Source organism: Diplotaxodon limnothrissa, linkage group LG5 (assembly GCF_057381915.1).
Source record: "Diplotaxodon limnothrissa isolate DT_005_m linkage group LG5, D_limnothrissa_male_GT1.1, whole genome shotgun sequence".
In the NCBI taxonomy this organism is placed as follows: Eukaryota; Metazoa; Chordata; class Actinopteri; order Cichliformes; family Cichlidae; genus Diplotaxodon; species Diplotaxodon limnothrissa.
In genome coordinates this window covers 16,319,549-16,347,454 of record NC_140600.1, presented here as the reverse complement: position 1 = coordinate 16,347,454, position 27,906 = coordinate 16,319,549, and the positions used below count along the sequence as shown (strand labels likewise).

The window sequence follows — 27,906 nt, the reverse complement described above, 5'->3', positions numbered from 1 at the left end:
CATCAAAAAGTACAACATTTCTACAGCTCAGAGCGGCAGAAAACTCCCCGCAAGACTTCTCAGCAGTGATCCACAGATGAGTCACTCCAGTCATGACGCATGAAGGTATAAATGGTTTTGGCTGTTGTTGGGAAACTGACAGAGATTCAGAGGTAGATTTGCGCAAGATTTAGTGATGTGTCCAAATTGTAGGTTGCACACAGTGTACAACCTGTTGTCATTTTCTCACGCAGGGCCTACCTGCTGTGTCACGACTGCCAACGTGTGGAAAATGCATTTTAAGTGGCTGCAGACCCAGATGGGTTCGCGCTGTGGAGGAACATGTGTCGATCCCTGCCCCGAAGCCATGGATGGCACAATTAGGTGCTCCCTCACCTCTGCAGACTGAGGTCGCTGGGCCACTCAGGTCAGGGGGTTATTTAGGGTCCTGGCAGTCCTCCCTTCCCAACCTGACAACTGATGTCGGCAGCGATATTAATAAGCTGCGCTTATTTGTTTAGAACTTTTCCATCGATGTGTCACATTTGGAGGGAAAAGGAAGTTTGCAGAGGCTGGTATGCAGATTTTAACTCGCTGGCTGACAAAAAACATCTTTCTGAAAAATACCGCTGTACCTTTTGGCCTGTCATGGCAATGGGCATGATTTATAAACATAAATTCCACATCATAAAGTACATTATTATACCGATAAATTCTCTGCGGTTCTCTAATCCATTTGTTTTTTTAGCGAGCGTCTCATTGTCAGGATAATAAAGAACATGACCGACACATGCTTAGGTGAACTCTCTCACGTTTGAGTTTTAAAGGGAAATAAAGAGTTAAGCTTAAAGCGCCACTATAATCATAAAAGTATTAAAACGTTAAAGCTTACACGTGGTGACTGTCAGAGATGCAAGGTTTGTGTAGACACGAGGATGCAGGCGCTCTAACAGTCCAGCCCAAATCTGGAACCCATAAAGCCTCAGACATCTCTGCAACATTAGACACAGCACTTCTTATTGGCTAAGCGAACCACTTACCCCCTTTTCTCTATCACCCGCCCAGCTAATGCACACTTCCTGCTTTCCTGCCTGTTTCATACCCGGCCACACCCTCTGGAAAACATTCGAGCCAATAAGAGCTGCCCGCAGGCTCCGGGTTGGCGTTTGGGTATAAAAGAGGTGGAGGTGGACCTGCCTGTCAGATGGTTTGTTGTTGTTCTGTCTGGCAGGTTGAGAGGGGAATGTGAAAGTGAGAATTTTAACAAGGTAACCAGGAAACAGGACGACAAGGCGTCCAATCCGATGGAGCTTCAGCAGTCGTGACTTACACAAGCTTGTCAAGCTGAGGGTTTTTTTTGTTTTCTTTTTTGAAGCTGTAAGCTCAAGCGATAAAGAACCGCACGAAATCCAGTTTTTGTGTTGGTGGCTGGAAGGTTATTAGTGGACAGGAGAATGAGAGAAGAGGTGTCCTGCACCAACTCCCCTGAAGGAGGACTGGGGGCCAGCGAGGAAGAGCTGGAGAGAGGATCAAAAAAGACCCTTCAACCAGGAAATCGAAAACGCTCCCCTTATCCCAAAAAGGACAGCCTCAGTCAGGCAGAGGAGAGCAGCACAGGCAGCTCCAGCAGCCTGCTATCGTCTGGGCCAAAGAGGATGAAGAAAAGCCCCTCAACGGTCGTGTCATTGGCCCCGACGACTTTGGGCCCCAGGCCCGAGGCGCCCTTCGAGGAGCTCCACTCTCAGCGCGTCATCGCCAACGTGCGGGAGCGTCAGCGCACTCAATCCCTGAACGACGCTTTTGCCTCTCTGCGCAAGATCATTCCCACACTACCTTCGGACAAGCTGAGCAAGATCCAGATCCTGAAGCTGGCCTCACGCTACATCGACTTCCTCTACCAGGTGCTGCAGAGCGATGAGATGGACGCCAAGCTGGCCAGCTGCAACTACCTGGCCCATGAAAGACTCAGCTACGCCTTCTCCGTCTGGAGGATGGAGGGGGCCTGGGCCATGTCTACCAGCCACTAGGACCCCACTGAACTTCTCTTGTACACCCTCTCGTGTCCACATCTTCCCTCCCTCCCCAGCTCTGTCCGTGTCTGCACTCATTTCCTGACCTTTAAGCCTCCTTCTCCCCTCATGGTCTGATCTTAACCTTCTCATAAACCTCTGCAGTCCTTTCTCGTCTCACTCCACCTCCATAGTTGAACACGCTTTAAGTTACTGAAATCTCCAAAACCTAACCCCGTTCCCCTCCACTCTTTCCACCTCTTTCTCCCTTATCTGTCCCACAGTTTTTTCCCAGGGCTATGATTCGCTCCACTGCAGCCCTTCAGGTATGGATGAAATATGCACACACACACACACACACACACACACACACACACACACACACACACACACACACACACACACACACACATTCGTGCAGAGAATAGTGTCGAACATGTATGTATACACACACATGTGTACAGGCAGTTTGTGGCTCAACATTTAGACTAAGATTTCAGTGTAAGTGTGCTCTCTTCAATCGAAAAACACAAACTCGATGAAAACAAAATGAATAAAAATGGTTTGTTAATTTGATCAAAGAAGGAATAAATGATGTGGACATGATCTAAATTTTGAGAATGCGATGCACGCCACACAAAGGTGACGAAAACTCTTCTTTCGGAGTTTTATTATCGGAGAATTTAACACTTTTGCTTCATATAGTAAATGCAATCAGGAAGACAGGAATTGAATAAACAGCTTTTAATATATGAATCAAAATGTTACAGTGTAAATGTGAAGAGCTAAAATGTGTGTATGTCAAAACACGACAGAAAACGTATTTTCCGTCATGTGAAAAAATACAGTAGGACCAAAAGCGAAGAAAACTTTGCTTTACTTGTTTTAAATCGTAATTTCTATCAAAACATAGAAAAATGAATTCAAGAGCATGCTTTAAAAATGTCTGACAAAATAAGCTGCAGTGTTATTTTTCATGTAACTGTGATATCAGTCTTTGATTTCAGTGTGCATGTGTTTTCTTTAAACCTCAAATCTTAACTTAATTTTTATTAGCTAATCATCAAAACAACTTACCAGTTAGTATTTTTTCTTTGTTTGTTTCATTTTTAATTCATATTTTAAAAAGAGTAATACACTGTCAGTTATGATCTGTTGTTTTGTGTATAAATATTTGTCACACACACAAGAAATTCAAATACAACTCAATCCCACGTTGGTTTTGTGTAAACGGATCAGAAACTTTGGAGTAGGACTTTTAAAAAAAATACATTAATTTAATAATAGACAAAATATAAATTTAAAATAATGTAAAGTACAAACGTATGTAAAGGTAAAGTTATGCAAAAAGGAAAGTAGATAAAAGGAAAAAAAATTCTAAATTTAAAAATAGTTTAATTGGTTAAAAATTTATTTTCTATTTTCTTCTTCTAACACATTCAGTCACAAACAAAAATGTCTGCCCACCTCTTTATAATTTTTTTCTCTTTTCAGTGTAGTTGTCATTAACCACCCTCCATGCGTTTTCAAAATTACCATAAAAACACTTTCCAGCAGATAAGGTGAGGACGATTAGTGCACAGACTTAAATAAAACACAATCAGGGGCAGAGCGTTAATTTCAAAGAAAGAGGTCCTTTGAGCATCCTGGTTGCTTCGCTTTATAAACCAAAAATCAGCTAAAAGCACATTATCATCATCATCAACACTCCAGTGTTTGACATTCCTCTGATGAATGTAAGACAAATGTTTTCCTCTGCAGTCTCCAGGGCTTTTTTAAAAAAGACAAAAAAACCCCCCAAAAAACATTTTAAACAGACACCAGATTCCTGCACAGGTACAGCAAGGGGGTGGGGGAGAAAGGGAGAGTGGGTGGGTGGGTGGGGGGGGGGGGGGAGTGGAGGCACATCACTCTCTCTCTCTTTCTCTCTCTCTCTCCCTTGCAGCCTTGCCCTCTCTCCTCAGGATCTTATATCGTGCAATCAGGCCTCGCTGGGGCCCAGACAAGCAGGAACCTTTAGATTGGAAACAGTTGTGAGGTATTAGGAAGGTGTGTCTACCGGGGTTAGGGTCAGCCGCACGGGGCTGTGTATGTCAGCACATGTTTGTGTGTGCTTGCTGTGTCTGTGTGGTTGTAGTGAGTTTTAATTAGCTGTGCAGCAGTGTGTGTGTGTGTGTGTGTTTGTGTGCAAACATGTGCATATAAGTAAACAGGAATACATTTGCAGATGTTGTTTCAGTGATTTTTATCTCTCCCATCTTCTGGTTTCAGTTTGGTCAGACTTAGTTATATTTCTTCCAAAAAAAAAAAAAAGGCCATGAAGGTCTTTGACAACATCAAAGGATTTATTTAAAAAAAAAAGATAGGCGGGTGAAGACATTGTGAGGAGCAAAGGCCGAGCAGAGATTAATCTGGGTTTCAGTGCAACATGCTTTTCTAACAGCTAGATCGCAGGTCAAGGTGAACACACACACTGCAAACAGGCACAGACACGGTTCTCTGATCAGGCCTTTAAATGATTATAAATATATGCAGCATTCATCCCGAATCACAAATGATACTACAGGTACTGCTGCACATGGGCTTCATACAACCCGTGCTTATACACATATATATTACACTGTCCAGACACACACATGCAGCTGCTGCTATGTGCACACCGCAGGTGTTCCACTCTGAGCTAACTCACCAGACATCATGGAGTGGAGCGGGGGGTTGGGGAGGGCTCCAATCAGCGGAAAGCCAAGGCCCCTGCTCGTGGACACGACTGTCCTTGAACGCATCGTTGTAGTTATTACCTACCACTTTGACTGCTCTGCCTGTTATCATCAGCTCTGCAGGGGCCGCCACAGAAAGTGCTGCAAACTCAAGGCCTGCGCCTGCATGACCAAAACATGCAATTTTAGGAAAGAGCTGAGGTTAGAAAGGGTCAGGACACTTCAAAGGCGGAGCGTGCACGTATGCGTGCACGGGTCCTAAAACAGTCTCTGTGTGTGTGTTGATGAGGCCATGTGTACTTGTTTTACTTGGTGTTGGACAAAATAACCCAAACAACTGACATCACATGACGTGCTTGTAATGTTCCCTTGTTTAAGGCTGTTTATGGTGTGGTATCAGATATCAGTGAATAATTGTTACATCCTTTATTTAAAGATGTTGAACAACATCAGTGCCTCTTCTTTAAGAATGACCAGTGTACAAAAATGGTTTATAGAGTTGGAGAGCAGACGGACAGTTAATACATAAACAGATAGTACATATGTAATTCATACATTATTCAGAAATTCAAAATTCCATACACGTACATTTAAGGCTTTAAAATATTCTAGAGGACTGCATAGTGTTCCTGCTTTTTTTCCTACCTCAGATTTTTTCAAAGAAATCACATAGTTGTTTATTTATTTATTTGTTCAATTGATGAGTATATTGCAACAAAAGCAAAAAAAAAAGCAAAGAAATAAAAAAACAAAAAGTTTATAAAATTCACTGCTTTTGGTGTAAAAGAACATTTTATATTTTATTTGGAAGCCCGCAGCATGTACACACGAACACGAATCGGCGCAGACATTTTTGTGCATTTTCATGAGCACGATTTTGAAGATGTGCGGGTGTCTGGCTCAGCGTGAGATGTTCAGAATGAAGCGATTGTTCAGTCTGAGTTGGAACAAACAAGACTCTCCCCTCTGTTTATACTATAATCACAATGCCTGTCACTGCTTTCCTGTGCCAGAACCCCTGGCTCTGCTGCATCTGTGCACATATGTGTGTGTGCGTATGTGTGTGTGGTGTTTTACAATTTGGACTGACCAGCTGTTGGACGCTCTTCTGCACATATTAAATATCTGGCTTTCGCTGCTGGCTGATCTGGGACCAGATGTAAAGTCCTCTGCGGCTCATCTGCGTTTTTAAAAGCCTCATCCAGAAGTCGTGGCTTCTGAGAGTCATCTTTATTTTTAGAGATCCAAACTAAGAGCTGAGTGCAGGTGGGAGGATTGTGTGTGTGTGTGCGTGTGTGTACATTTGACTGCTCCACGCATATGCGCTCGAGCGTGCATTCGAACGTGTGCTGGTCAGACAGCTGCAGGGATAGAGGAAGGTCTTCTGGTTTGACACGTAGGCAGCAAAGAACCACATAACACAAGCCCAGAGTGTATCAGAATCTGCACGCTTACACAATATAACGAAACAGAAATCGTTCAGTCATTTAAAAACATTAATAAGGACCGACCCCCACACGAAAACCTTTACATGTGCTTTCTTTAACAAATAAAGTTGGCTTGAATCCAGTGCAGGTGTACCAATAAAAACTATTTTCCAGAGACGTAATTAGCGAACATAAATTAATCAAATACAAAAAAAGTGTGCATTTAAATACTGACCGGGCATGAAAATGTGAGGCAGGGTGTTTAATGGCTTTCCAGCACAAAAGAGGTGGCCCCACGCTCTGTGACTTGAAAAACAAAGCACCTTTTGGATGGGAATATGCACGCGGCATGCTTTCGGGGTACGATCAAAGTCATGTGACCCTAGCCCTAACACACACATACATCCGGCTTCCGCTCGCAAGACTTCTCGTGGTATCGCGGAAGGGCACGCTATAATTAGGGAAAGCTGAAAATGATCCAGATGAAATGTTTGCCTGTTAAAAGGAGAAGCTGAAGAGCTGTGGGGATTTTTCCGTTTTTGCTTGTCTGCGCTCACATGTTGTATCCTCAACACATTCACCCGGTCTTTAATTTGTGTGAAATGCTATAAAATGCCCATAATGCTAACTTGCCTTTTATGTTTCTTCTCCCTGCAGAAAACTGACAAATGGAAACTTCACTACACTCGAAGAAATTGGTTCCTGCCTTGACAAATATCTCCACTTTAAAAAACAAAAAAACAAAACAAAAAAAAAAAGGAAAAGAAAACTTTCTCTTTCTCTGGACAAGTCTGGCCTCCGTGCCGTCGCCCGGCCTTCACCGAGTGTTCCCGAAACTCTGGTGAAGATCCCTCGACGGCCCGACGAAGAGCTGAACACTTTGAACGATGAAACTGAAATGAACTTTTTAAAAAAATAAAAAATAAACAAAGATCAACGAACAGCTGGCCTGCGGTGACAATGAAACAAAATGGCTGCTGGTTCGAGTGCCTTCGGTTACACGGCGATAACCACCACGGCGAGATCCACCCAAGTCTTCACAGTGGATGACTCACTGCCAGACAGACATTAAGATGACTAATGATAATGGCACAGTGATGGTTAGAGGGCGGTCACAGCCAATGAATGTTTACAGCTAAAATGCTAATAAGCTAATCGCTCTGGCTCTGAAGACCCCGTCTTGAGGGAAGAGGAAGAGCACGAGGAATTTGGCGCAGATCTTCGACTTTGTAATAACTGGATCGCTTTCTGTGTATTTTGTGGGTTTTAGAGTGTATGTGAATCGGTATACGCACACTGTATTACTTTAAACTCTGCTTATCCTTTGCTCTCGCCTTTAAGGGAAAAAAAAAGGAAAAAGTCTTGATACCACCACTGATCCCAGTTCAGCCCCCTCTGTTTTTCATTTTACTCTTTTCTAGTAGAAAGCTGCATTTTGTATTGCAAGAAAATCTCATTTAAGTAGTTTTTTTCTTTGTTTGTTTTAATTACAGCAGCTTTAAAATATCTTTGCAAGCTTATTTTCATTGAAAAAAACGCAAAAATAAAACAGCGGAAATTTTCGTATAAAATGTGCCAAAGTGGCGACAAAGTGATTTGAGCCACAGCAGATTCATTTGTAACCATGTGGTTTAAAAGTGTTGCTTTTGTACTGCTTTGAATTTGCTTATGATCATCTCTCTTGTGTGATATCCTGTGGAAATAAATTTTTTTCCTCATGGCTGTACATAAGTACAATATTGTATTTTTGAAGGAGAATGGAGAATGCTGGGAAAAGAAAATGACCAAACAAAGAGAAAAAAAAAGTAAAATAGGAAAAAAGAAACAACTGATCTTTCTTAAAATGTACATAATTTACCTTTATTAGGTTTTTTTGGGTGAAAATAGTAGAAAAAGGCAAAAGTAAGACAACAAAACCAATGTCGCTATGTACACTGTACAGAAAAAAAAATCAAGACAGTCAGTTATAAAGAAAACTGGACTTGACCTAAAGTAAAAATTCCAGTTTGTTAAGGCTACCTTTACACAGGTTGGTCAGAACAATCCTTCGACTGATAATTTGGTCTCCGAGTATGCACAGGGTTCATTATTTGGGCTCAAATAAAAAAATAGATCATTTACACTGATTAAGACACGTGATATATCAGGTCGCTGTCGTGAACGTTCTTAAAAAACAAACAACGACTGAAAGCTACGCTCCTCCATCAGGATGTCCTACAGGATGTCTTTCGTTTTTCACATTTTCGTAACATCAACAAATGTCGGAAAGGCCGTGAGTTACATACAGAGTGCAACGTAAAATACAAACAAACTAAAAATAAAAAACAAACAATCAGACATACTGTATTAGCACCATCACAATCATGTTAGACATGCAAAGAGCACTTCAAAGACACAGAATCTGAATATATAAATAGGAGTCATGTCGAATTGATTTGCGTATATAAATGTCCTGCGTTTTTTTTTTGGTGCTTTTTGACTGTTTGGATTGAGAAAAGAAACATTCGCAAAGTCTTCAAAGTCTTTGAAGTTCTTCAGGCCATGCCAGTCCAGGGACAACACATTGTTCTCATAAGCTTTGGTTGTACTTAACCTGTGTCCAATTGCACTGTGTGGATATTTAACTATCTCAGTATTGCTTCATCCTAACTAAACCACTATCATGCCATTGTTTGGTCCGGGGAGCGTAACATCTCCGAGGATGACAGTAAATAGACTGGCGCTACGTAGGGGATGAACAGAAGACAGATCAGATTAAAAAAAAAAAAAAAAATAATAATAATAGAAAAAAAACATGTAACAAATACAGCAGGAATGCTCATCCACAGGTAGAAACATCAAAGTTCAGATTTTGAGACCCGAGTCGCTCTGACCCTCGTTTCCGAGGGCGAGATAAGTGCACTTTGTGTGAGTGAGTGTTTGGATGCGAGTCTCATCCAAAATGTTAAAAACTGATGTGCATTGTCACTTGTACAATCATTACTGAGTGGTTACACTGCATTGAGGCATCATGGGTGATTCTGTCTTATCTGACAGGCTTATTATCCCCCCTTCCCCCGAATATCAATACCACAGCGACTGGAGGTATCAGCTCTTCATTGTGACTAATGCTACCACCACTAACTACAGCATATCTACATATTTAAGATGCACTTCAGAGGAGCGATACAAATAACTGCAGCAATCCGAGGTCTTGCTACACGCGCTCGCCCTGGGTACGCCAAGAAAGAAATGATGAAAACGCTGAAAAAAAATATGTATGTCAGACCTCATTGTAGCTTCACTCATGATTCTTAAAAAACAATGTCATCCCCCCCCAAAAAAAGTGTTCCTCCGGTCAGATGAACTGATGATGAGAACAAACGTGCAGTGCAGGATGATCAGAAAAACCCGCTCGATCGCGGTCGCACGCAGACGAATGACATCGCGGCCGAGGGATACGTCTGCACTCCATCACTCGCACGTACTTTTGGGGACGACTCCTTCTTCTCAAACTGAGTGGCTTCGATAAGCTGAGGCGACCTTTGACCCTTCCTTCTAACAGTCTTGGGGCTCTTGCTCAGAGTTGTGCTGGAGTCATTTTAATTCAGTCTGCAAATGTGCAGAGATGTGTTTTTCTCTCAAGGTGTATATGCTACATCACGTTGTTGCAAAACCCTTCATTAATCTGCACCTGGGTGTCTCTTTTAGCTTTAGCTCTCATTGCAGCGAGGGATGAGAGTGAGAACGCGGCCCAGATGATTGCCGGTCGTCGATGTGTGTGTGTGTGTGTTTGGATCAGATGGGTCAGAATTCAGCCAGTAGTAATACAGGTGGAGTTTTTGTGAAGTGACATCTGCTTCCAGTGACGATCCAAAGCGCTGCTTTGCGTGTTTGTGTGCGTGTGTGTGGAGTGTGTAGAGGCTTGAGTCTTTCTTCAGGGAGAATCACCTTTTCTCCATCATTTCTCAGACGGTTTCCTTGATGACAAAGAGAAAGATAAGGGTTAAACGTGCATAAAGTACAACATTATGGCAGTGCTAAAGCAGAAGATATGAAACACAGAGCTGCCCCTACCTGTCAGATGCAAGAGACCCCATCGACAGAGAGGCGATGGCGCTGACAGCCTCGCTGTCCGAGTCTCGTCTCAGTCTTCGTCTCTGCGCCTGCAAGTAGGACATATCCACTGTGGAGGCCGAATCCTTCAAACTCTGCCAGTACTCACCTGCGGGAAGCGAAGAATGGAAAAAAGATGGAGAGGAGGGAGGAAAACAGGAGAGAGAAAAGATTAATGGCCGCATTCATTGGTATTTCAGAGCTGTTTTCATCCTGAATTGTTCCTTGAGGGAAGGCGTCTCCATTATTAAAGAGCACTGCACGGTGTTTGATCCGCTAGTTGTAGCCGTTTGATCTGAATATAAGCAATGACTGTGACATAAACAGCCCGTGGTCTAAATATCCATGTTGATAATTTCACAAATGTAAACTCAAATTCAATCTGTTCTCTCAGGGCCTCGAGTCCCGTGTCACACAGCGAAAGGAAAAAAAATTAGAGTTTGCAAATGTGCTCATCTCTGAGCGTGTGTGTTCTGGCTGCGAATGCAACTCACATATATTTCACCCCGGGCCTAAATTATGGGCTTAACATTCTTGTGGCTATTCAAATATTTTTAATTAATCTAATTTGGTTGGGATAACATTTGTGTGCAATCAGAAGGGGATGTTGCGAAGGTCGTGTGCCAGAGAAGTGTTTGAAGATAATTGGAGCCAGGGCGGCTGTGTGTGTGCGTATGTGTGTGTGTCTGTCTGTCTGTGTGTGGGACGGCTGGAGGGAAAGATGGGGAGACAGGGGTGTAAAGGAGGAGAGGTGGTCGGACAGTAGGGGCGATGTGAGAAGACTTAGTGATGGAAAAAAATAGACATGTTTTATTTTAGCTTGACGAAAACGTTTTTAATGGAGCCGAAAAATATTTTGATGAAATTCCTTTCAAATAAAAATGCTAAATTGCTCTACAGTCATTAGAATTAGCAGCGTTGATGTAATTTCACTCTTCCTCCTCTGTTGCTCATCTTGAAAGTGTTTCTTTTTATCCGCGGAGAGAGGATGCTGTAGCCGCACGGTGTGATTTTTGGGCCAATATTAAAACAATCTGACTTGACTTGAAATCCTTTCATGTATAAGGAAGTGAACATAGTGGTATAATTATTAATTTTGCAAGCAAGCCCTTTCTTTGATCTCATTTTCAAATAAAAGCACATATTTCAGCCCAAGGACCATTACTAACTTTCCCATTACAGCAACTTTCTTGAGAAACAATTCTGGAAGCGAGCACATCCAGTGACTGCTAGCCATCTCTTCCACTTCCACAAGATAATGATGGACATTTGTTTTTGATTTACTATTTCTTTTGACAGTTTAAAGGTGTTTATGACTCAAATAGCTTATGGCCAACCTTAGAGAGTAAGATACTAAAGACAACTGAGGCAAACAGTGGAGAATGAAGTTAAAAAAAACAGCAACAAAATCTTTCAAACTAATGAAACGAAGATTATTTTTTTAGATCAATATTTTCCACAAGTTTCACAAGACTGCTCAGTGTCATGTTGGTGATGGTTTTTGATGCTGCATGTTGTATTCTCACCATGAATCTGGATGACTTTCTGCAGAGAAAGCACCGCATTTTCACAGGGCTTCTGGTCCAACACCGACTGGGACAGAGGCTCCACCTGTGGCACATGTGGTCAGAGGTTAGAGAGGGAAACATGCTGTAGGTATCTGTGAAAAGACACATGTTCTGTATGCGCAAAAACACATCCAACCTCCATGCCCAGCAAGGCGCTCACACAGGCTTCGGAGGCATCGCAGATAGCTTTGAGGTCATGCCCACCCTCCAGAGCCATGACCACCTTACCGCCGGCCAGTGACATCAGTTGACGGGTCAGGAAGCCAAAACCTGGTGGAGAACAAAGCATGCACAAAACCGAATACACAAAGGTTAAGCCAGAAATTGATTGTATGGGATTATATCAGTGCTGTGGAAAGTTAGCCACACTTTGCACACCGGACTCTGACAAATTACTGAGAATAATTTCACAACATCATGTTGACTGGTGACATCATTTCTTATTTTGCAAAGGTCTGAAGCCTAAAAAATGAAGCCTATGCTGAAGCACTGAAAACTGCAGTTCCACTAATGTCCACTTGAGGCTGCCTGCAAAACGAGTCAATCTCCATAGACTCTCATATTAAAATAATTGCAGCAGAAATAAATATATATGAGTATACAGCCTGCTACAAAAACGGGTTTGGTCTATACAGCTCATTTCCATCTATATGAAAGTTTTACAGATTGTTTTAGGACTGGTTAAACTACATTTTTTGAAGTGTAAAATTAATATAATTGGAGATGTGGCAGGTACACTGATGCAGCTACTGTAACAGCTGCCTGCTTCACCTCCACTAACTGGACTGCACATGTAGACAGTGGTTACATGTGGAGCATTTTAACTATTTTAACAACTTTTTAACAACTGAAGAAGATCCCAAGAAGTCTGGGTCCAAGTTATAGTTAGTTTACTAATAATTGATTCACATATTAGCACCGGATAGCGGCTATTTACAGGTTTAGCTTGCTAACAGAGCAGATGATCTGGCTTGAGAAACTACTCAAAAAAGAACTGTCCATAATACTAAAATCTTCAAATTGGGGCTTAACAAACCAAAGAATGACATCACAGTGCCTATGTGCATTTTTATATACAGTCTATTATGGTGATGAGTTTTAGTTAAACATAAAGACTGGCTCATATAAAGAAACAGGTTCTACAAACAAACTTTAACTTCTCTACAAAGCTGCACTCTGAAAACTGCGTTACACATCAGTGATAATATCTGACATCAGCACTAAGTCTGCACAGCATAAGAGTGTTTATCTGTTTGACAACAGTCTGTGAAGGATAGCCAACCTTTGTAACTGTAATAATAAGAAATCTAACAAATGCAGGACATGCAAATATTTATTATAACTCATAAGGCTCATAAGAGCACGTTGATCAGGAAGTGTGCTGAATGAGAGGCTGGGTGAACCTTACACTTGGCTGTAACCTTGTATCCTCCGAGCGATGATGGATGTCCTTCGACAGCATCAAAGCCAGCTGACACGAGGACGACATCAGGGGAAAACTCGTGAGCGATGGGCATCACCACAGCTCTGAGGACCACAAAAGGAAACGCAATGGCGTAAAGCAAACACTGCGTGTTATGTTCTATTCATCAAGCAGTGTGGCCAGGCAGAAATTAGACAGCACATTTAAGAAGTAATTTTTTTTTTTCAACAGGTGTTCATGATTTGAGAGAAAATGAGAACTGAGGGGTGGGGTGAGTAGAACATAATGTGTGATCAAATTAACATCAGAGCAGGCTGTAACAGATTAATTATTGTAATGAAGAGAGTTTGAACAAAAAAAAAAAGAGTTGAAGTGACTGATTTCACAAAGAGCATTCATATACTTCACAACTTTTATCTGGACTGTTAACTGCAAACACTTACTTAATTGTAAGTGATTGCAAATAGCTCCCCTATTTGAAAATCATGAAAAGAGAAATTATCAAAGGCAGTGCTCCAAGTGCTTCATCTCTGTTCTTGATCCACTCTTGGTAAGCAGCCAACCGTGGAAGGTGGGGCACCTCCCAGGTGTGAATGTGTGCAACTGTTTAAATGTGAAGCCGTTAAAAAAGAAGAACGAGTGCTCTGCATACCTTACTTGGCTATCTATCTATCTATATAGATATGGGTCTACAAGTGGGACACAATTAAAAGTTTTTCTCTGCATGTTACAAACAGGTAAAGGGAGACCCTTGACATAAATAGGCTGAGGTGTCCACAGACTGTAAACTCCACTCATGGGAGCCCAGCTTTCTTGCTTCTTTGCTCTCCTTCTTACTTCCTCTTGTCTCTAGCTGCCAGTTTTTTAGCAAGAGCACACGGCCCATGCCGCGTTTGATTCTTTCTCACTCTCCCCCACCACCCCCCAACCCCACCCCCTCTCAGCGGCAGTTCAAAGACGTTTGTGTGCGTCTGGTTCCTATTAGGAGCTCGTCCCTCTTCTCACGTCACTGACAGCCAGCCATCTGGGATCCATTGGGCCTAATTACGCCGCCTTTGGATTCCCTAACAATGTACCCCCCACTTCTTCTCCTCTCTTCTGCTCTATTCTCCTCTCCTCCACAGTTCATCATTGGTCAGTAGCCACTTGGAAATACACAGGAAATGTATTTACATGCACATACACACTATGTACACATTGCAATACCTGCATATGCATGCTCTTCCTTTGAAACTGCAAGTTTGATTCATGGTGTGCTACTGGTGATTCGGCCGAGCTTAAATTCTGACCGTCTTAGTAATCCTCCACACAAATACGAAATGCATCATGAAGCTTAATCTCAAAGCAGCTGAGCTCTCTCTTGATTGTACTAGAGTCCCACCACCACTCCCGACCACAATATTCCTTCGATACACACCCAAAAACAGAGACACACATCATCAGTAACCGCACTCTGGCTAGTTTTCTGTTCCATCCCGAGCAGAAACACAGAGAGTCTGGAACACCCTGTCATCTAAATCAAATTGAATTACAGAGCTGGCACGAGGTTAGGTAGACTTAATTGCATAAACACAAATTCATGATGCATTAAATTTTGTCTGTAAAGCATGCTACGCATTTATTCGCACTGGTTAATTCACAGAATGGTGGCAAAGTTCACAGAAAAATGATTCAAACTTAATATAAGTTGTTCTTTGTTTCAACCAATTATAACTGAGGAATTCTGGTCTCTCTGTGGTGACATATGATAAAGGTTGCCCCGGACACGGCTACACGGTATGTGCCTCCAACTGCCACGGACCACCACGACACTGCTGCGCTACAGAGCTATGATTTGATATTAGCTTTTATGTGTAACACACAATACAGTACAGTACTCTACTGCGGTTTACTAAGGAAGTTTTACACATGAAAAAGCTTGCCATTTCCCCAAACTGGATAAAAAATACCAAAACCAGACGGCTGCTCAGGAAAGGACCAGTTGTTTCTTAATTAGTATCCAGGGCTCCAGTAAACACTGGACTTAGTGTTTCTGAGGATGCCTATTGGCTGTATGGATTTTACCAGAATGGGTTAGCTCATTAGCATCTTTCCGTTGACGAGGGGCCCACCCACTGTGTCTGGTGCATGCAGCACCATGTAGAGAGCTTAATCGTCTGGTGGCGAGCCAGTGTTGCTGACAGAAACATTCTGAGTTCATTACGTGTGTTTGAGAGTGTGGAGCAGAATCAAAGCATATTCATTCAAGAAAAATAGCTTGAATGAAACGAAAAGTGCTGCAAGACCAAAGGTGTGTCTGGGTAACACGCCTACGTAGGCCTCTGGAATTAGTTCAAAAATGATATCGATAATGTGTAATTACACATGTTATATAAAAAAATCATTATTGTTTAGCCCTTCCCATACAAAGTGTACTGACACTGGGTAGCAGCTGGCTCATAGTCAACATGCGTATTCGTGGTACTGTGATTTGAACAGAATGTGCTTTACCTGGGAGTGATCAGCTTGCGTATTAGAGATGTGTGTGGAGGATGCTAAATGACTAAAGTGCTTTCATAAGCGAGCTGAGCTGCATGCACAGCTGTTGTGTTGACTGCTGAAGGTTGATAGGCGCACTGACATGACGAAGGAGGAGATAAGTGTACCTTGGATTCAAAACTGAATATTCGGCAAGCAATTACGTGCTGCTTGCTGAGCTTTAAGCCAGAATGAGAGCGCAACAAGCGAGAAACACTGCTGGCAACACAATGTGTGACACTAACCGTAAGAGAAGTCAAACGTAAATATAATGTTCTAGGGGGGTGAACACCTATCTCAAGTTTTGAGGTCTATGCTACCTTCATTTTATTTTGGCAAGTATCTCAAACACCAGTATAGACCTTTAAATGCTTCATTACTACAGTATTATAGGAACTTCTTTACCTGAACGCAGCCAGGTATTCAGCATCGCCCATTGGAGGGTTTAGTCCTCCGGTCCATCCTACATTGACATTGAAGCCCTCACCTGGACCTGCACCCACCTGGATGAAGACAAACACAGAGGGGGAGAGAGAGGGGGGTGCGTGTGTCAGAGAGAAAGAGTGTCCGTCAATGTCGAGAAAGTTAATGAGTCCCAGCGAAAGTTGAGAAACTGTGTGACGTTGACAGATTTGTGTCAAATGTTCACAAAATCAGCACCGCTGTTGCAAAACTTTTGCATTGCAGCAACCGAGGCGAAGTGGCTGCATCTCTTTAAGGCAGCACGAGGGAGTGATTATGATTCCTAAATGAAAGACGGATGGCTGTTAATTCAACACCCCTGTCCCTCCATTTTGATTTTGATACAATTTGTCAAATGGCCTTATAAATCACCCGGAGCCACAACAGAGTTACACCCGTTAACGGTTCCCAAGATTTAGGCTTACAGCTATACTGGGAAGTACTTTTCATTTGGCAACTGTTGCATGTTATATAAAAAAAGACAAAAAAACAACTACAAATAAGAGTCACATACCGCATGTTGCATACTGTTTTATGTACTGAAAAGCTATGTGATTGAAATGACTGCATAATGTGCTTTTTTATATGGATGTTTAGAGAGTTTCATGTGTATGACATGTCAAATGAAAAGACATGACATACTGCGCTATACTGCTCATTTTACATGTTGTAAATATTTGAGTGATTTTTTTCAAGCTGTATTGGACTTGGCGTGTACTTGAAATTGCCAAGCAGAGTACACAAAGTCGAGTGGATCTCCTGTCAGTTTGACCTCAAATATTTTGGGGCAGAAAGTGAAGTGAGTCCCGGGTCTTTGGAAAGAAGGTTTAAGGATTCCTGCCTCTCTCTTTGTAGTCCTGCTAGCAGCCATTTAGCTGCTCTCTAGGCCTTTCACCATCAGTCAATGTGTCAGTTTGAAGAGAGATTGAGGCGGTTGATTGACACGCACTTGGCAAAGATGTGTGGTAATTTTCTTTGTGTGTGCGTACGTGTGTGTGTGTGCATGGGTGTGAGAGGATGCTTGAAAGAGAAAAGAATGCTGATGAGCATCGCAGAGCGTCTGTCTCCATTCTTCTCTCAGTGGACGGGATGTTCACAGGGCAAACGAAAAACACATGAGGCCTCCTGTCCTCTGCCAACTGGTAATGTACCCGCATGCACGCTCGCACGTGCTCGTGGACACACACGCACACACGCAACTCCTTCTATAGCTCCAAGTTTCTTGCACTCCCCTCTGTCCTCTTTCTCTCTTTCATGTTTCAAGAATTGCTGGACTGGATTAGGCCTGTGCTGGTTTCTGTGAGGTACTCGGCACTCTCTGTTATGCCTATGACATCACACCCCCTACCCCATGGTGCGTTATATACCTACACGGGGGACAGCGAGACTCCAGAGGTTTACCGCACTGTTCACCAGAGGTTGAGAGGCCACTTAAGGCAAAGCCACATCCAAGCCAAAAAAGCATTTTATGCCGCGTCCCCTCCTCGTGGGATTTTATGAGAAAACACTGACTATTTTATCCGCATTGTTGTTGGGGGAGATGGGCGAATATATGAGGGAATGCGAGTGACTGAGCGGGCGATGAATGCCAGCGTGGGTTCGGGTCAGTACATCTGCCTGAGGGCTGTCATCACACTTGGTTTCTGGTAAGACCACAGGCAGAATTCATAGGCATCTCAATATCCTGTATGCAAACATAGGCATGCAAAACCGTGCACATCCTGCTGGGAAGCTTCAACATCCAAAGACCTGAAGTTGCTTAAATACATTCGAAATTCGACGTAAACCACTCACAAACACAATGAGATGAGCACATGGTGAATTCAAAAGCCATCTGGGCTATCCGTAATAGGTTGTCATGACGATGCCGGACTGACAGTTAACAAAAGTGAACCGTAACCTTCGTTGCTCAAATTATAGCGTCATGAATCCAGTTGTATTAGTAATGTAATGTAATGTAATTGTGATGTAATTGACTCTGACTGGTCATATATTTGACTCTCACATCCATACACTGCTGGAGAACAGATCTATAGTGCAGACTGCAATCGTGAAAAGTCAGTCACAACCAAACTGATTTTGCAGTTGGAAGTTTATATTATGCAGATAATTCCTTGACTGAATGGCCAATAATTCTTCCTGTTTTAGCAAGTAAATGTTAAACATAAGCGTTTGAGATCCCTAATATCCTAAAGGAATCACATAATTACCAAACATTTCTGTGCCAGCATATCTGTCTTCACGATGTCTTTGATTATATTGTTATAAACTGTCTCAGGCAGCCAAGTTAGTAATGAGAAATAGCCACATGAATGTCCACAATCAAAAAGAAGAACCTGTGGTCTTGTTAGGCTAATGTGTTCACTGTCATCAATCAGAAAACTGATACCAGGATTATAAGCAAAAGCAGAAAAGCACAGCATGGCTGTGGAGGAGTGTTTTGTACTTACCTCGCTGGGGTGTCCACTACCAGGAAAAAAGTTGCCATCGTCATAGCGATGTAGAGAGATGTACAGCACACTTGGGTCGCTGTAGAAGGCTTCCTGGGTGCCGTTGCCATGGTGTACATCCTGGAGAGTGATTATATGATTAGTTATGAAGCTGCCAAGGACTCGCGCTGTTATTTCACACAGAATTTTAACCTTGGCAAATTCAAAACAATTTGTATGTTTTATATTGAGCAGTGTATTTTTTTTTAAGTCAAAAGCATGTGTTAAACATATGACCCCTAACGCAGGAAGAAAAATCTGTAAAGCATTCATGCTTTTCCCTGTCAACAGGAGACGCATTTTAATTGTATTTAATAAATCAGGTATTAGTCAGTGCTGATGCAGTAACTAACAATGACAGAGCGCATGCAAGATCTTATACACACATGCTGAACAGAGGTGACCATGTGATAGTGGATCAATATCTGCAGATGTGAACTGTATAATGGGTGGAATAAAAAAATTATTAAATGTAGACTTTCATGTCTTTTTATGGAGTACCGGACAGAAGTAGTGTATAACTTGGAGATGGAGATGTGCGGCGATCAGGTCCACATCCTCCTATGTCTCTTATTAATAAAGGGATTTGTGGACATACATTGTTATGGTATAGCTATATTGTCAAATAACTGGCAGTTATATGACAAGATATATAACTGTTGTGTTATGCAAAAGATTGGTCTTTAAGACAAAGTCTAATATTTTACATTTTTTGAGTGAAGACCTCAACCCTGGTGTGAGAGCGTTCAGCTCACACATGGCTACCAGAGATAACAGTGTCTAATTAAATTAAATGATAAATAGCAGTGCTACTGCATCTGGGACCTTGTTTGTACCTACAACACATTTGTGTGCCTTTGCATCTGTGTTTTTGTGTGTTTATTCCTGTCCATGTGGAGACCAGTGATGCTGGTCATGCGGTGGGTCCTCACCCAGTCCACAATGAGGATCTTGCTGACGCTGAGTTTCTGCTGGAGCTGCTTGGCAGCGATGGCCACAGAGTTGAAGAAACAGAAGCCCCTGTGGACAAACAGACAGGAAGAGTGGCAGCCACATGTCTTTATCACGACATCTTCACTAAATTAATATCACAGAACCACCATATGGACCTTAGGAACCTCTAAGGAAAGGCTCCAGTTATCATATGGTGGCTATTTAGTCCAGGCTGCGACAGTCACAGCGCTGACTCCAGCTTGAAAGTCACAGAGGGATGATCCTGCCACGTTAATGTTTACAGCAAATATTTGAGAAATGAGGACGTTTCAGTTCGAGCTGTTTCGTCTGCTGACAAACAAAAAACGTTATGCTGAGTAGAAAATCTCACACTCTTGAGAAATGCAGAACCCACAAATTCTCTGACAAATAGACAACCAAGGTTATCAAAAAAAAAAAACAAAAAACAACCCACTCCTCATTCCAAATGATAGTGCAGCGAGAGCAGCGGGCAGGACGTGTGAGATCATTTTAGAGAAATGAACTCACAACTCGGTGCAGCCGATCCCTAAACACTCACTATCTGCTATAAAGGTATGCAAAAAAAAAGTGTTGATGTAGGAAAAACAATGGAGGAATGTTGGAAGTGGCAGTGTCAGCATGGGTCGTAAAGTGTGACTGTCTCTGTGAACGGTATATATTATAAGCTGTCTAAACTTTGCTCATCAAGAAAAGTCATTATCATCCCATAAATAACCAGTGACAAGCAATGCTGAGCACACACACAGATACAGACACACACGCATAGAGTCCCAGCTGAATGTGGTTACTTGGCTAATGCCTCTAATCAAAGACTGACACAAATTCATGCACGCAAGTATGCACATCCACACAAAGACCCACATTTACTGTGCACGCACATGTACACTGCTCTTCTGAGGTGCTTTGCTTTGTGCCTTGAAAGCTTAAAAGAAACTGAGTGGAGGAGGAAGTTTGCCTCGGGCGTCGAGCAGGTAACACACAGCACAGACTCAGACACACATACATTAAGGTAGAGAGAGCCGGGCACTCTGTCTCTCTCTCTTGCTCAGAAGTATAGCTGGTTTGCAATAAATCCTTTGAAACACTTTGCAGGCCTGCTGGCTCCTGGTATGTGTCCGTGTGTGTGTGTGTGGTGTGTGCATGTACACTGCTGTACTTACAGAGGGGAGGAATGGGTTGCATGGTGTCCAGGGGGCCTCACAACTGCAAAGCCATTCTGTAAAAAAGGGCAGAAAAACCTTCAACACTTTGCTGCTTTTATAACGCCAGATCTCCACACGTGAAAAAGGTTCACGTCTTTATGTCGTTATAACCAATAGTGGGTGCTTTGCCAAGGTTTGCAGCACATTATGGTGATAGACTGCAGTTTTGAAATTCTTGACAAAGCCCATGGCATCGAGGTATTTGGTTATAAAGACACACCTTCAGCTCTCTTTGTGCCACCTTCAGTGCCAGGTCTGTGACACATCCTGCAGCAATGCGGGAGGCTGCTGATGTGTGATGTTCATTCCAGACTGTATCAATATCCACCTGACAGAAAAACGAGGAGAGATGCTTGCAGTCAGTTTAAAAGTCAGCTACAGATTTTAATCTGTTATTAGATTTTGCTCATCTGCTAAAAATAAGCTTAAACTTCTGTGTGCATTATGCCAACCATTGTTTAGAGACTTTTCTTTGTACATCGACTCTTTCTTTGTTGTTTCTGCTCTAAGTTAAAAAAAAATTTCTATGGTACTTGTTTGTCAGAAGTCATTTATTGGTGGCATGATGCTAGGAATGATGTCAGGAATGCCTCCTGTGAGATTCCTGACACCCCTCCCCCACCCATCACCTTCACTCAATACCAGGTTGAGATGCAAATGAGGAGACTTCACTCAGGCAAGTCTGCTGGACCAGACGGAGTGAGTCCCCTTGTCCTCAAGACCTGTGCCCCCCAGCTGTGTGGAGTCTTTCATAAACTGTTTATGCTGAGTCTGAGTCTGCAGAGGGTCCCGGTGATGTGGAAGACATCATGCCTCGTCCCTGTACCAAAGACGCCACGTCCCAGTGGCCCCCAGGATTACAGGCCCGTGGCATTGACCTCCCACATCATGAAGACCCTGGAAAGGCTCATCCTGGACCAGCTGCGACCCATAGTAAGACCACACCTGGATCCCCTTCAGTTCGCTTATCAGCCTCGTCTCGGAACTGAGGACGCCATCATCTACCTGCTCAATCGTGTCTACACCCATCTGGACCAGCCGGCGAGCACTGTGAGGGTCATGTTTTTTGACTTTTCCAGTGCTTTCAACACCATCAGGCCGACCCTCCTGGGTGATAAGTTAGCAGCGATGCAGGTGGATGCTTCTCTGGTGTCCTGGATTGTTGATTACCTGACAGGAAGACCACAATATGTACGTCTCCCACAGTGTGTGTCTGACAAGGTGATCAGCAACACAGGGGCACCACAGGGGACTGTCCTCTCCCCCTTCCTCTTCACCCTCTACACCACAGACTTCAGCCACTGCACAGAGACATGCCATCTTCAGAAGTTTTCTGATGACTCTGCGGTGGTTGGATGCATCAGCAGGGATGATGAGACAGAGTACCGGGCTGTGGTCGACTCCTTTGTCACGTGGTGTGAGCAGAATCATCTGCAGCTCAACGTGGCAAAGACCAAGGAACTGATCGTGGACTTCAGGAAGACCAGGAAACACTTGACCCCTGTTTCAATCCAGGGGGTCAGTGTTGACATTGTGGAGGACTATAAATACCTTGGAGTACACATTGACAATAAACTGGACTGGGCTAAAAACACCACAGCACTTTACAGGAAGGGCCAGAGTCGTCTCTATTTTTTGAGGCGACTGAGGTCCTTCAACATCTGCCAGAAAATGCTGAGGATTTTCTATGAGTCTGTTGTGGCCAGTGCGATCCTCTATGCTGTTGCATGCTGGGGGAGCAGGCTGAGGGTCGCAGATGCCAACAGACTTAATAAACTAATCCGTAAGGCCAGCAATGTTGTGGGGATGGAGCTGGACTCCCTCAAGGTGGTGTCGGAGAGGCGGATGCTGTCCAAGATAAAGACAATGTTGGATAACACCTCCCACCCACTCCATGACATGCTGGTCAGTCACAGGAGCACGTTCAGTGAGAGACTGAGATTACCGAAAAGCACCACTGAACGACACAGGAAATCATTCCTGCCTGTGGCCATCTCCCTGTACAACGCATCCACTTAACACACTGTTTGCTGCTACAACTACACATGTTTCTTTTCCAACTATTTATTTATGAGTGACTTATGTATGTATGTATGTATATATATGTATATATTGTACTATTCTTAGTTAGTGTATTGTCTGTCTTGTCTTAATGTTGGTTTAAAATGGAGCACTGTAACAAAAAATAATTTCCCCCAGGGATCAATAAAGTATTCTGATTCTGATTCTGATTCTGATACTGCTGGGGAACAATGAAATCAGAGGAATTTCTTTTATCACAGACTTTGCCATCTTGTTCCAATCACCCCTCTTTACCAGAGTAGCCAAGGGCCGGAAATCCAGGCAGATCAGTTCTCTTATCAACTGACACCCAGCCCCCTTCAGCTTTTCGTCTTCTCCTCTCCTAACAACAGTTCTTATAGCATTATAATCAATGTTCCCATGTCATTCTCCGCTTTGTTCCTTTTCCCATAGTGCATTGTTCCATTTAATCTGATCTGCTCTCCTACCATTGTTTTTCTCTTAAATTTGACTTTTCTCTATCCTGATACTCTGTTTCCCCCACATCCAGCCACTTGGAAGTCTTTTTATGCAGTCTTTATGTTATCTTTTTCCTTCTCCTTTTCCTTTTTCTCACATCTCTATTGTAGATGAATATGCCATGAGCAATAACGATGTATGCAATGTCCTACATTTATATAATTTAGATTTTAAAGTAACCAAAAACAATAGCAATTGCAATTTGTAGTCTTCTTAGCTTAACTGTGTAATGAGGCATAACCTCCCATGCAGCTTTTGTTGCTCAGCATTGCAATTAGATAAGTGAAAAGATTCCAAAATGACTTGTTTAATTTGTGTGCTTAGGTGTGTGTGTGTAACACCTACCCCAACCCCTCCACATGGTAACATCAAAAAAACATGTTGAGACAGGATTCCTGCAGAGGATAATGTATAACACGAACATATTGTTATCATTATTACTATTACAATTGCGCTATAGTCATTGTGTTCTTCACGTTTGTTATTGATCTTACCAGCGAGTTTGCGGCTGTCCAGCTTGAGGCGGTTGAGCGGGTTGGTGCCAAATAAAAGTACGTGTTTTTCTGAATGGACTGACTGCAGCTCTTCTAGGGTTGCTTTTCTACTGCGGATGCGCTAGAAATAGAAGTATACAGATATATACATTTAGACTGCATGCTATGGTCATGGGGTATGCATCTGTAGGATAATGTGTGTGCACCATACCTCACACTGACTCCTTAGGCCCCTTTCATGCAGTCTAGACCAGATGCTCTGGATCCTTCCTGCATGCTCAGCGTGACGGCTGTTGTCCCCACAAATACACTGGTGCTTCTGCATCTGACCATCATATGCTAAACCTTAATGCACACACATGGAAACACATCATTTGACCATATTGTCCCTCTTCAATAATGTTGTAATACCATCGTCATATCTTGTAATCAAATTACATCATCAGGTAGTTGGAATGCTTCTTTTAATGTTGCTGATCAACTGTCACTCACCTGTGGTGAAGCGCAGCTGGGTGTCTGTAGCAGGGTTGGATAATGACATGGAAGGTATGGTGGTGGGTTGATGTGAAGCAGGAGGCAGGGAGGTGGAGGCGGGGGAGGACCGGGACCGACTGACAGGCTGGTGAGGCCAAATTAAGGATGGCACACCCAGCGGATCTATCTGCAGACTTGGTCTAAGGATCACCTGCCTCTGCAAGAACAGTGGGTGAAAAAAAGAACAGACAATAGACAAGAATATGTAAGGATTTATCAGCAGCTGCACATAGTAAAGACTCCCTGCAGGAAACCTGTCACATACACAATATGCTAAACTCAAATAAGAGACTTATTATTTGGTGTGTTTATTTCTCCTTCTCTAAAACAGACTGTTGATAAAGAAAAGTGAGCTCTTCCAAGAATGCTGAAGTGATACTGTAAATCAAAGTCTTCTGCTTGTATTAGCAAGGTAACAGTGCCTCCTGATGGCAAAAAGACGCTCCATTCGAAAGAATTCATTTATGTTACGGATGCAAGATAATGGTAATCATAATACTGTCTGCTAACCTGCTAACTAATACTCAATCATTAGTGGACCAGAAAGGGGCACTCATGATAAGATATGTTACTGATTAAGGTCATTAGAAGAGATTCACTGATTCATGCGCCAGTAGGCAATAAAAAAATAAGAATAATTTCTATGTGTGCACATGTAAGAGTGACTTTTACCTGATTGTAAGAGTAGGAGGGCTCGATCAAGCTCTCCCGGGAGGAGGTAGTAGACTCTGTGTCGTACACAGAGTCTGTGCTGGCGTTGCTCTGTCTCCGCCGATAGTCATCCTCACAAATTGATCCGGGCTCTGAGCCGCACACAGAACCTGTCCCTGAACCTGATCCCGATCCAGTCTCCTCTAGGTCCATGTCCTCTGATGGGATCTGTGTCAGAGGAAGCCTATTATCTATCTTTTTTTCCCAGCTCACGTAAGCTAGAACTTTTACAGTTTTCAATTCTTAAAATAAGGACTCTCTTTAAGACATATTTCAGTAAGACTGATCATGAAAAAGGAAATCCAAGCAGGTGCAGGTCATTAGTCAATCTGTTAGTACTAGATTATACTTCTTAAGAAATGAGCCTCCTTTCACCTTGCTCAGGTGTGAATTCTGCTTGAATCTCTCCACCCCGCTCCTGTGGTACTGCTGGTTCAGCGAGTGCTGGATGTGCGGGTGATGGCTGGTTTGCAGAGATAACTGTGAGTGGCTGTAGGGTGGCGGTTCTGAACGTGTTCGTTCCAAAGGTTTGTGACCTTCTCTTCTGGACAGAGTAGACAGGTGAGGGTGCTGCTGCAGAGAGATGGTGCTCAAACCAGGAACTGTGGAGAAGAGAAGAAACGTAATGTTTTAGAAAAGGTGAAAAACAAGAATGCAGGAAAAAAAAAATCCAAACTAAATCGATTATTGTTATTGGACTCAACTGTAGAAGGATGAAATATTCCACAGCTGTATTTCATATTAAAAACACTCAAAAAGAAAAATATTGAGAGCCATGCATTGCTTGCATGTAGAGCAGCACTTACAGCAGAGAGCGCCCTCGTGCCATTTTGAAAAATGATGCAACAAAAAACACAGCACAACACAGACAAGGTATCGATCTTCTCTCGATAGAGTCTTAGAGACCTCTCACAAACACACCTTTTTAAATGCAGTCATTTGAACTTGTTTTAGCATCAGTAGAGCGAGTCAGGATGGATCTGATGCAAGTCAGCGTCCATTCATAACTAAAGCTATGTGTACTTAGAATGGCAGACATTTATTTATATTCTTTTACTCAGATTTTTAGAGCTGTGCGCCTACACTACCCTACTTTATATATCTCATTCTTTGAGCCCGACTTCCTCTTCCATTATCAGTCATGAATGAACGGAGTCGGTGCCTTATTTCAGCATTAGCATATGCAATAGCTCTTTTTAAAAACAAAAAACAAAACAAATCTTGGGTTAAGATAACAGTAAAGAAGAAGCACAATTTCTCACAGGGTGAAACTGAGAGATTCACTACAGGAATAGAAGAAAAGGAAATGCTTATTTGTTGGGCTCAGTTCAGAAATCATGGATAAAAGAAAAACTATGGAAAGAGGTAATTAAATCTCTGTGCTTAGAGCAAAAGATCCTGTCAGAGGTTGAAATTAATTAATTAATAAAGAGTTTGACTATAAACAATGTGAAAAAGTGTGAAGTGCAGACTGTTATGTAGTTCTTTATAGAGCCCCCACTTTCCAGTTTTAATAACACAATCAATCAATATATATATATATATTTAGCAAATGTCATACTGTGGTTGTTTTGTTAAATTCCACTCATCTCTGTTTCCAAGTTCACCATATTCAGGCTTAACTGGACTCATTCATGTGTTACGTCGTCATTATTTCATATTTTTACTGACTGCTATTTTTCAAAAAAGTAAAATGCACTGCTGTTGTATTGTATCTAGAATTCATATGTACATACATTTACTTACATTATATAAATAAAACAAACATAAACTCTGTGAACAACCATCCCACTGACTTGCCATTGAGTAAGCAATGCAAAGGAAGTGTGTTCAATATGCACATTGAGGAATAACAGGAATACAACTCACGAGAGACAAGCTGGGGGCGCAGAAGCCTGGTGTGTGGATCCAGTATGAACACAGGCTGTAGCCGCTGAGAAAGAGCTGGACTGCTTTCTTCCAGAGGCAAGTAAACCTGATGGAGACCAGATACTGCCAATGGCCTTGCTTCTCGCAAGTCAGCCTAGGGAAAGAGAAGAGAATGAAAGACGAGAGGAGATGACAGGAAATTCTAAAGCAATCACTAGTAATTTAATTTAATTTAATTTCCCTCTTATGGTAGTCTAAAAATGAGAAAAGCTAAGTATTAATGGATAGTTTAGGGGTTTGACAGCCTGTCACAGTGCATAGATGGACTGCTGAACTGTGTTATTGTAGTCAAAAAGGTGGTAAATTACCAAGAGAGACTCACAAAATATAGAAGTCGCACACAGTTCAAGAAGGAAGTGAAACCACAAGTTTCTATAAGTGTTCATGTGTGCAGGCACTATTTCAGAAACGATATCGCACTTGAATACAAATAGATCAACAGTATGAATGTTTATCTATGCAAGCTGTGTCCTTTAAAGTGGTGCTAGTTTCAGGAACAGGAGCAGCACAACCTCAATATTGTATGCAATGATTCTGGAGGAAATCCTAGCACTGCTCACCTGTGCAGGAAGTCCAGCAGTGATGTTGGGGATCCCAGGGGGATTGGAAGGCACGGTGAATCGAGCTAAATTACCATCCTTCAGCAACAGCCTCTGTGACTGAATGAGGAAGGTTATTTTCGTTACATTTTTAACATATTATTGATCTCTAAATATATCTACTTATCTAAACCTGAACCTGATTGTAGTAAAAGTGTTAAATACAGTACTATATATACAGTACTATCAAAACTATCAAGTCAAGGATAAATATGTTCAACATAGTGAAAAGAAA

The 27,906-nt window shown here is 42.4% G+C and overlaps 2 protein-coding genes across 3 annotated transcripts in view; one reads left to right on the top strand and one right to left on the bottom strand.

Moving 5' to 3' along the window:
• Positions 1 to 1,424: 1,424 nt before the first annotated feature.
• On the top strand, positions 1,425 to 2,006 carry LOC146631857 (twist-related protein 2-like). The gene has a single exon (XM_085353947.1). The coding sequence runs from the start codon at positions 1,434 to 1,436 to the stop codon at positions 2,004 to 2,006; it is 573 nt and encodes a 190-aa protein (XP_085210073.1). The 5' UTR covers positions 1,425 to 1,433.
• Positions 2,007 to 8,014: 6,008 nt separating this feature from the next.
• The window catches only part of LOC146631856 (histone deacetylase 7-like), a 42,940-nt gene continuing 23,048 nt past the window's right edge, over positions 8,015 to 27,906 (bottom strand). For both annotated transcript variants that reach the window (XM_085353160.1, XM_085353161.1), the window contains exons 8-25: positions 27,633 to 27,731; positions 27,013 to 27,166; positions 25,519 to 25,745; positions 25,105 to 25,311; positions 24,391 to 24,589; positions 24,110 to 24,243; positions 23,899 to 24,019; positions 23,750 to 23,799; positions 21,084 to 21,191; positions 20,822 to 20,877; positions 19,619 to 19,706; positions 18,648 to 18,767; positions 16,141 to 16,238; positions 13,204 to 13,322; positions 11,932 to 12,065; positions 11,754 to 11,838; positions 10,189 to 10,336; positions 8,015 to 10,091 (exon numbers count right to left, since the gene is read on the bottom strand). In XM_085353160.1, coding sequence (XP_085209286.1) covers positions 10,073 to 10,091; positions 10,189 to 10,336; positions 11,754 to 11,838; positions 11,932 to 12,065; positions 13,204 to 13,322; positions 16,141 to 16,238; positions 18,648 to 18,767; positions 19,619 to 19,706; positions 20,822 to 20,877; positions 21,084 to 21,191; positions 23,750 to 23,799; positions 23,899 to 24,019; positions 24,110 to 24,243; positions 24,391 to 24,589; positions 25,105 to 25,311; positions 25,519 to 25,745; positions 27,013 to 27,166; positions 27,633 to 27,731 — 2,166 coding nt within the window. In that variant the 3' untranslated portion in view covers positions 8,015 to 10,072. The remainder of the gene's footprint in view (positions 10,092 to 10,188; positions 10,337 to 11,753; positions 11,839 to 11,931; positions 12,066 to 13,203; positions 13,323 to 16,140; positions 16,239 to 18,647; positions 18,768 to 19,618; positions 19,707 to 20,821; positions 20,878 to 21,083; positions 21,192 to 23,749; positions 23,800 to 23,898; positions 24,020 to 24,109; positions 24,244 to 24,390; positions 24,590 to 25,104; positions 25,312 to 25,518; positions 25,746 to 27,012; positions 27,167 to 27,632; positions 27,732 to 27,906) is intronic.